This window comes from Microtus oregoni, unplaced genomic scaffold (genome assembly GCF_018167655.1).
Source record: "Microtus oregoni isolate MIOR12 unplaced genomic scaffold, Mior012 000050F_008, whole genome shotgun sequence".
NCBI lineage: Eukaryota > Metazoa > Chordata > Mammalia > Rodentia > Cricetidae > Microtus > Microtus oregoni.
Window position 1 is genome coordinate 197,356 of NW_024543232.1, and position 10,384 is coordinate 207,739.

The 10,384-nt window shown below is 38.8% G+C and overlaps 1 protein-coding gene across 5 annotated transcripts in view; it reads right to left on the minus strand.

Annotated features, from left to right (window-relative positions):
• Positions 1–10,384, minus strand: part of LOC121436936 (RNA-binding protein 41) — a 51,438-nt gene extending 41,054 nt beyond the window's left edge. For 4 of the 5 annotated variants that reach the window (XM_041636838.1, XM_041636835.1, XM_041636836.1 and 1 more), the window contains exons 1-4: positions 10,331–10,384; positions 6,895–7,011; positions 5,866–6,058; positions 5,105–5,309 (exon numbers count right to left, since the gene is read on the minus strand). In XM_041636838.1, coding sequence (XP_041492772.1) covers positions 5,105–5,309; positions 5,866–6,058; positions 6,895–7,011; positions 10,331–10,338 — 523 coding nt within the window. In that variant the 5' untranslated portion in view covers positions 10,339–10,384. Of the gene's footprint in view, positions 1–3,349; positions 3,433–5,104; positions 5,310–5,865; positions 6,059–6,894; positions 7,012–10,330 lie in introns of all 5 variants that reach the window. The other variant, XM_041636839.1, reaches the window with a different exon arrangement.

The window sequence follows — 10,384 nt, forward strand, 5'->3', positions numbered from 1 at the left end:
TGACAAAATTTCAGTCTTTCACCGCTATTATACTATTAAGTGTTAACACATAAATATGAGCAAATAATTTCTGAAAAGAATGTGACAGTAAATAAGTGGGAAAGGGGAGACTCCTTTGAATAACTTGTGCTCAAACATTTATAGGAAGAAAAGTCAATCTCAATCTAGAGCTCATGATAAAAATATCAAGTCAAAATGGATTACAGGTCTAAGTATAAAATGTGTAACTATAAAACCACAAGAAGAAAATACCAGAGAAGGTCTTTTACATCAACAGATACTAGGCAGAGTTCTTAATTCTTATACAGATCCATCTGCACACACAACTAAGAAACTCAACAAGAGTTCAAAGCATTTTCTCTGAGGAGTGAGACCTATATAATGAAAGCTAGAAGATGCAGTTGAAACCAAAAATATAAAAAAGAAACAAAGAGCAGGTAAGCACTCATGACCATTTAGAAGACTTAATACTGTTAAGAAAAACCTCACTAGCCAGAGCTCTCTACAGACTCAATTCATTCACTACCAAAGGGTCAATGATGTGATTTTGTAGAAATAAAACATTCTACTCTAAAATACACATGGAATCTCAAGGGACCACCAAAATAATGAAGAAAATGTGAAAAAATACCTTAAGTATTACATATTATTACTTCCTGATTTCAAAACTTACTACAAAAATTAAAAGACCATGCTACATTCCAGGTGTGGTGGTGCACACCTTTAATCCCAGCACTCTAGAAGTAGAGACAGGCAGATCTCTGTGAACTTGAGGCCAGCTTGGCTACAGAATGAGTTCTAGACAGCCAGGGCTACAAAAGAGAAATCAAGTGTCAAAACAAAACAACAGCGTGCTACTGGCATAAAGTCAGACACATATACCACCAAGAACCCAGAAATAAATTCTAATCCATATGGTAAATGATCTCTGAAGAAAGCAATAAGATCATTCAGTGCAGAAAGAACAATCTTCAAAAAGAACAGTCCTGGGGAACTGAATAGCAACAAGTGACAGGATCCTTATCTTAAGCCATAGGTAAAAATTAACTCAAAATGGATCAAAGACCTAAAGAGTGAAAAATTGATAATAGCTCAGAAGGAAACATAGAGGAAACGCTTTGTAATACTGGATTTGGCAATGACTTCTTAGATATACTAAAAGAGGCATAGACAAAAGAAGAAAAATGAGAAAACACCATGCATTAAAGGATAACAAGAAGAATAAAAAGCAAACACAGAACAAGAGAAAATATTTACAAGTCATGTATCTGAGAAGTGATTAATACCTAGATACCTGAATGGATGTCTTTATAGAAGACACAAAGCCAAACGGTATAATGAAAAACTACACAGTAGCACTTATTAGGGAAATGCAAATAAAAACTATAACGACATACATCATGCCCTTTAAAGTAGCAATTATCCAAAAAGAGAAAACCCAAAAAATAACATGTGTTCGTGAGAATTTAGAAAAATTGGAACTTTTATGCATTGTTGGTAGGAATGCAAAATGACAATCTATATAGAGAACAGTAGAGAGGTTCATCAAAAAATTAAACATAAAATTATTGTAAGATCCAGCAATTCCACTTCTGTGTATGTACTCCAAGAACTAAAAGCAGATATCAAACATTTGTACACCAATGTTCACACCAGCATTATTCACAGTAACTACACTATGGAAACAATTGAAGTATCCACTGACAAATGAATTGATTAAACAAAGCAGTATGTATATACAATGGAATATTATGCAGCCTTAAAAAAGGAATGCAATTCTGACACATGCTACTATATGAAACAGCAACAAAACATTTATGCTAAGTAAAATAATCCAATCGTGTAAAAGATAAATATTGCATGATTTTATTTACAAGTGGTACACAGGGTACTCAAATCCACAAAAACAAGAATGGAGGTTGCTAGAAAGCAGAAGGTAGGAGGTAGAGGAAGTAGCTTTTAATGTGTATAACTTAAAAAGCTCTAGAGATGGGTAGAGGTTATAGTTACAGAATATGAATTTTAACACCACAGAAGTAAATACTTAAAAATGGTTAAAATAATAAACTTTGTTATATAAATTTTAGCACAATTAAAAACATACTGCTAAGAGAATGAAACAACAAGCTCCAGACTGTGAAAAGTATTTGTAAAGCATACATCTGATGGAGGATTGTGTTAGCACATATAAAGAAATCTCAAAAGTCATTAGGAAGGAAAAGCAATCCAATGACAAAATGGCAAAGATGTGAACAGAAACTTTAGCAAATAGGATATAATGATGGCAAAAAAGCACACAGAGAGATGCTCAGCATCATTAGCCATTAAGAAAAGGCACATTAAAACAACAGGGAGGCATCACTTCACACCTCTCAGAACAATCACAATAAATACTGACAATACCAAATGCTGACAAAGATGTAGAGCAAGTCAACTTTCATACACCATTGGTGGGAATGGAAAATGGTTTGGCAGTTTCATATAAAGTTAAATGTGCACTTACCATATGACCCAGTAATCCCACTTCTAGATATTTACCTTAGAGAAATAAAAACTTATGTTCACACAAAAACCTGCACAAGAATGTTAATATCAATATCATTCATAAAGACCATAACCTGGAAAAACCCAAATCCACTTCAATATGTGAATGGATATGGAATATCCATACAATGAAATGGGACTCCACAAAAATGAATGAGTTATTGATATGAACAACAATTTAGATGAGTCTCAAAAGCATTATGCTGAGTGAAAGAAGCCAGTCTCACAAGATTACACACTGCATGATTCCATTAATATGACAATCTCTAAAAGACGAAGCAAAAGTAATGAAGATACGTGATTGCCAGGAACTTGGGGGGAGCGATGGAGTGAGTCTAAAGGGGGAAGAGTATGAGAGTTTGCCTGAGTAATGGAGCTGCTCCCTCTCTTGATTGTGGTGGTGGATACATGAAATCTACATGATTTACAATCCACAGAATTGTACACCAAAAAAGGCCCCATGCAATTTTACTGTAATTTCATTTCAAAATGCTAGTTATGATATAATCATCACCATCATCAACAGTTTTACTGATTAATGATATTCAGAATTATTTGTGCAATGGGATCTAAAATTCAGCTAGGACAATGTAGGTCTGGTACAGTAAAGCTAGAGAAGTAAAAACAAAACTAAATGTAAAATCTTGACAACTTCTAACTGCACTTTAATATTTCATATCAGGACAATATGCTCTCTCTAGTTCATTTCCTGGAAACATATATAGTGAATATGTAATTAAATAAGTGCTCAAGTTAGAATCTGGAACCCTAGTTTACATTCCTAAATCTAACACTGTAAGAAAACTCTCGACTTGCCTTTTGTGCCTAATTTTATCTTCCTCTTCATTGAGGTCATGTACTTGTCTGCACTTGTCTTTTTGTGGTATGCTGTGAAGGTTTAAAGCAAGGAGTTTCAAAGATAGGAAACAGAACAGAGACATACACCCATCCCCCACCCCAATAGTAGGTACTGCTCTGATTTCCATGTATTACCTCACTTAAACTTCCTAACAACTCCACATCACAGAGAAAGAGCTAAAGTGTAGAAAGGTAATGTGATCAGCATTTCACAGTAAGTGGGGGAGCCAGGTTTTTCCCAGACAGTCTGCTTCCAGAGCCTATGTTCACACTCAGTAAGCCATGGTATCTCTCCACAGAAAGCTGTTCATCTGTTCCTTTCTCCCTTACCACTGTCCTGGCAACTGTATAGCTTATCTTTAACACCATTCAATCACTCACATGACCTTAACATACAGACACAGTTCGGATTTCTCTCCTAGGCTTCATTGCTTCATTTCTGCATCAATATCTGCATATACTAATCCCACCATCTTCACAAATTCAGTCTGTTTAAATGAAACACATTACCTGTCTTCAGACTTAATTTTTTGTACTGTTAAGTCACACACCTCTGAAATATCTGCATTATCTCTCCATATTCCTCTCTACTTCATTCTCAGTATCAATTCTTCATGTCATATCACTCACATACAAATCCACCTCTCCAGTTCCACTGTCATCGTCCCAGTCCAGATGCTGATAACTCAGTGACTTTAATGCCATTCTTTCTTTCCTCTTTCTAATTCTTTCTCGGCCACTACATTTATCATTTCCAAAAAGAGCTTTTATTATCTTACTATATTCAAATGCACTAACTGAACAAACAAACTCCACATGTCTCTGTATTATCAAGCAAATAAGAGTCAAGAATTCTGAGCTACCTTTTCAAGCTGATCTCTTAAAAAATGCCCCCAATCAACAATGTTCACACCAATCACTGCAACTGAAATGCTACTCCCTCTCCTGTCCACTAGATAGGGTTAAGAGTATTTCAATCTTACCTCTTCTGAGGCCTTCTTCAGTCATACCAATACAACTCTGAACTTCTGTGGCACTGAGCCAATATATCTAACATTACTGCTAAAGGGTACATGTGTGCATCTCCATGCCAATTAGTACAAGACTAGGAACCATTTCTTAAACCCTTTCTGTGAACCTTCTACCATGCCGAGTAAACTTAACTGCTACACGAATTCTTTCTGGCTAAGATACATACTGTTTATGTATATATTTTGCATTACTTTACAATCTAGTCTAAAGACCCATCACAATCGCACTTTATTTCCCCTTCATGTGTCTGACATTATTCCCTGCCATACCCTATTTTGCTGGCAAACTGAACTTCTCACGGTTCCCCACATATACCAGGTCCTTTCACAGTATGACTCCTATCCATCCAGTAGCTGTAATGTCCTTTTCCCTTTACAGTCAAAAGAATGCCTGTTGCTCTGTTAAGATAGTACAAATGTCAACTGCTGACTCCCCCAATTAGATTCGGATGCTTCGTGTTCTATGCCACCTTGGCGTTTGATTCAACTCTTTATAACACTTTCAATGGTGTCATGCAAGTAACTATATATATACTTGTGTCGCTCATGGGACTCTATATTTCTCAGGAGTAGTAACATCTTGTCTTTCACTAATTCCCCATATCTAATGCCCTGACGTTAAATCTTTCTTTCAGCTAAAGAACACTTCAGAAGCAGTTAGGATCCCATACCTTGGTAATAAAGAGCCTTAAGGAAGGAGTGACGATCAGTTCCCTGAAATAAAGACTTTTCAATTTCCATTTCTCGCCTGGTCAGTTGTTTGCTCTTTGAAAACCTCTGTGGCAGGCAAAGGATGCGCTGGCGCTCTGAGATCCTTTCTTCAATATCTTGAAGCCGTTTCTGTATTGCTTCAGGGGTGGCCCTCAGCTTTGTCCTCTGAAACCAGGAAAATTAGATGCTTTGTATCATAAAGAACAAAAGTAAAACTGAGCCCTCACTTAAGAAGATGAGAAAGGCCCAGAAATTGGAAGTGTTTATGTAAGTTTTAGTTAAAGGTTAGCCAACAACTTCTCTTTAGCCGTTGTTTCTACCTTAAAAACAAAAGATTCAGACTAACACATGGTTTCATAAAAACTAAGAACATAAATGTTCTCAAACACAAAAAAGTGAGCACATGCTGGGGAGTTCAGCTGTGCCCACTTGCAAATGATCACCCCAACAGGACTGGTCGGTGGTTTCCATACCCCAGCATAGAGGCACAGAGTTGGGCATGAGATTGTTCTCTAGAGAGAGGCTTGTAAAGCTATAAGAAAGCCCTCACTGGTGCTGGGTAAGACTTCCCAGGCACAGCTCATTGCAAGAGTGCCCACACTCCTGGAAGTAGCCCTTGTCCTAGCTTTAAAGCTCCTGTAGGGAAGGAATTTTATCAACACAGGCACACACATACATAAATGAAAATAAATACATCCTTTTAAGAAAACAGCTTTTTTACCTTTTCACCTGAAACATGGCTTTTCCAGATCAGTATTTCTGTTTCATTGAGCCCTAGTTCCCTGAGAGAAGCGGTTTCCTGGTCTTTTTCATGTAGTGTCTGGAACTGGGATAAAGTCATTGTCCCGGCTACTTCCTTCCCAAAGGGCTTGTACATGGTACCCGGGGCAAAGCTCTCTTTCTTAGAGACACATCTGCAAAACACAGAAGAAGAGAATAAGACCATCTTGTGGTTACAATTCACAGTAACCACATTACATATTATGATGAGGCCGCCTATTATTATAGGCCCAGTGAAGCTCATAGGCAAGTCTCTCTTACATTCTTTTGCCAAGGTGAAGCACCATGGTAACAGAATGGAGTTCCATGAATAGTCCCCAAATATCTAAGACTAATAAATGACTAAATTAACGTTTACTGAGTTCCCCCTATGCACTGCATGCTGTGTTCTGTACTGAGAGATAACAGTAAAAAGAAAACAAAAATAATGGGGCTAGAGAGATAGGAAAAAAATTAAGAGCTCTTATTGCTCTTGTAGAGGATCTGGGCCAGTTCCCAGCACCCACATGGCAGCTCACAACCATCTCCAACTCTAGTTCTAGAGGAATGAAAACCCTCTGGCCTCTGCAGGCAATGGCACACATGGTTCACGTTAACTCCCCCAACATCCCCCCCACACAAACAAAATAAATCCTCTATTAAAAAAAATATCAAAAGAACAGCCACCTATATAAAGAACAGCATAAGGGAGGCAACTAAATAGGAAATGACCATATAGAATTATATATACCATGTTAGGGGAAATACAGGATGTTATACTAGGACACAGTAAAAGTACTTGGTCCTGGCTGAGGAAGATACAGGAAGCTTCCTACAAAAAGGGAAAAAAGTAAAATCTGACCTGTATAAAGAGGTCTTCCTAAGAAAGAGGCTGTGTGAGAGTGGAGGGCTCCCACCAGGCTTTAAGACTGATGTATAACCTACAGGTGATGGTCTATTATAACTGCCCTGTTTACAAATCGATACTCACTCTTGAATGGAGACAGAGGTATCAAGTTGATGTTGAAGGAGGCTCTTCAGCTGCCTCTCACCTTCTGTTTCCAACTCCTCCAGGACATGCTCTTCATTCTTCACACAGCTATTTATCCTGGAGCAGATGTGAAACACACACACACACACACACATGCACGCACGCATGTGCACACACACACACATACACACACACGGAAAGTAGAAGAGACGTAATCCGAAATATATTCTCTTCATCTATATTACCTATCAGTGATCCCTTTGTTTAAAGATATTTTTTCACTGTTCCACCACCCTGAATATTCATTACACAAACATTTACTAAATGCCTATGTACACAACATGTATTGTACTAGCTACTTGTACTGGCTCGTTTTATGTCAAATAACACAAGCCAGAGTCATTTTGGAAGAGGGAGCCTCACTTGAGAGAATGCCCCCACCAAACTGGCCTATAGGCAAAGCCTATGGTGTATGTTCTTGAATGATAATTGACACGTGAGGGCCACACGGTGTGTGGTGTCAGCCCTGGATAGGTGGTCTGAGATCTGTCAGCTGGAATGAACCCTTTCTTCCCCAAGTTGCTTTTGCTCAAGGCATTGTGTCACAGCATAGAAAACTTAACTAAGACAAGCTATTCCAAGCATAGTTTTGATCGAGGGAATTCTAATATATTTAGGGAGAAGATATACATACTCTTGTGCTGTGTACACGTGCCTATAAAGGAAAGGAAGCCGAATAAACAATGATAGAGAAACATGCCCAAATGAGTAAAGGTTTGCAGAAGAAAGGGATAAATGGGAGCTAAAATGGCAGAGAAGATTTCAGAAAGGTATTCTTAAATTGGTGCTAGAAAGACAGGGTGTGACAAAGAAAAGGTGAAATGGGAAGTCAAATATGAAAAGACAAAAACACATACTGTGGCATAATGGAATTGAGGCTTTGAACTACTGAACTAGGGATTCTGGGCCAGACCTGAGCACACGGGTATTAGAAAGCAATTTATCATGGCAATAGGTGTCAAAGAGTAAGCAGTGTTTTAGGCCATATAAACTGGAAGGTAAACTAGAATAACTAGTTAGGAAACTGTTGAGGTAAAAGGCAATGAAGTTCCAGACTAGAGCAGTAATAGCAGAAATATAAAGGAGGGATAACAAGAGAGAAATCTTCTGGGGGATGATGGTAAAAGAAAGTAGAACAAATCAATAAATAATAAATAATAACACTCAAATTTCAAACTCTTGGTACGGTACAAATTTCAAACTGTTGCTACAGTTTGACAGAATGTGGGTAGCAATAAAGGAAAAGAGCTCCAGACGAAATAAACACCTAGGACAGGGAAAATCAGTGTCATAAATACCTATACTGAGTTGTCCAAATCTTACGACTCTGAAATGCGGCATGAAGTACACTTCCAAGACACGGAGTCTGAGGGAACAACAAAAACGGCTGGCTACAGGCAGGACAGTCTGAGGTTGAACATACAGACAGGGTTTTTTTTTCCCCCAGACAAGGTTTCTCTGTGTATCTTTGGCTGTCCTGGAACTAACTCGAACTCAGAGATCCGCCTGCCTCTGCTTCCCTGAGTGCTGGGATTAAAGGTGTGCGCCACCACCACCACCACCGGCTCATAGAGAACTCTTAAGCCACCTGTGTCCACAAGACCTGAAGGCATTGGAGAAGAACTTCTGAAGGAAGAGCAGAAAAATACAAAGAGTGTCTTAATAACTTTCTAGCCCAGACACTCCTTTGGAGAAAAGTGGATCATGGCTGTGAGCCAGTCTCAAGCAACTGAAAATTCTTCCTCGAGTATCAAGAAATAACACAAACATTTAACATGTAATCACAGACTAGACAAAAACAAACACAAAATGTGTCAAATCCATGAGAAAAACAAATACTACATTTCTTACAAAACATAAATATTACGTTTCTTATGAAATGGACATTGTCTACCAGGGTTTATAATAAAACATAGGAAAATCCATGTAATTATGATTCCTATAATGACCTGGACCTATATTTAAAAACTCTAGAATAACTTACTTTGGCACTAACGCTTAAAAAAAAAAAACTCTTTAAGCCTTTCTATCTTTATTACGTTGAATCCCAAAGTTATTGCTAAATTTAATTTTTAAAAATGAATAAGCATATCAACACATATAAATCTATAGAAAAATACTGTTTTAAAAAAAGCTTGCTACAGAAAAAGAAAGGCAGTATGTTCCCATTTATATAAGGCTAAATAAAACCAGATGAAACTAGGAATATTTTGTTCAGGGATTAAACTCATATGTGGTAAATATATCAAGAAACAAAACAAAAACAGGCAAGGGAGTGTTTGGCAGTGGTGGAGCACACCTTTAATTCCAGTACTCAGGAGGCAGAGGCAGGTGTGAATCTCTGTGAGTTCGAGGCCAGCCTGGTATACAAGATCTAGTTCCAGGACAGGAACCAAAAGCTACGGAGAAACCCTGTCTCGAAAATCCAAAACAAGGCAAGGGAGTAATTGGTGCAAAATCCTAGCTAGAAGGGGGAAACAATCAGGGGAGAAGCAGGGAGACTGTTTTAAGGTATGTATGGGGATGATGTCCTACAGCTTACACCTGTACAGGGTACAGCCCTTTTTGATTATTCTTTAAGATCTACGTTAGATCCATTATTTTTCAAGTAGGAGGTATGTCATCAAAAAATAGTTAAAATGTGATTTTAACTTAGGGAGGGAAATCAATAACTTAAAAGAAAAATTCAGGAAACTAAGAAAGCAGAAAGTATTCCTAAAGGGGTTAGTTGTGCCATACCGTCCCAGAGTGAAGACTCTCCTGCAGAATGAATCTTCTAAAACTACAGTGGACTCTGAAGGATTCCTGTCCTGTCAGGAACTGTGAAGCTCTGGGTCTCAAGGAAGACCCTTTCAGGTTCAAAGGGCCATTTCCTGCAGAACCGGTAGGGGAAACTGCCCTGCAGCAATACCTTCCTTCTCCCAAAACACGCCGGTTTTGAGCTGAATTTGGAGAAACAAACTACCACTCTCTAACTTTAGATCCGAAAACAAAGGCCCTGCGTGGCCGGCCCACTATGTCTTTAAAATCCAGACAATGTAAGCGCCCACCCTGAGACCCTCCGGAGGGTGAGACCTAGGAAGGACGGGCTAGGAAGGAGCTGACTCCCACGTCTACAGAGCTAGGAAAGTGCTAGCCAGGGCAGCTCCAGAGGCCTCTGCCCAGAGGGAAGCATTCCTACAAATCCGCCTGGCCTAGGCCCTTCCAGAGCACCAACAGACTGGTGAGGCCCGCCTTCCCTCCACCCTTCTCCTTTGTCTTCTCGCTAGAAAGAACCCGCCCCTCGAGAACCTGACACATCCCAAACGAAAGGAAAAGGCCGTTTTCAAAAAGTAAAAGATAAAAGTTGCCGCCTGCAACTCGGACATGCCCTTACCTCTTCATGTTTCCGCAGGCCCCTATCACTAACTTGGGCAAACAGGCCCCAGAC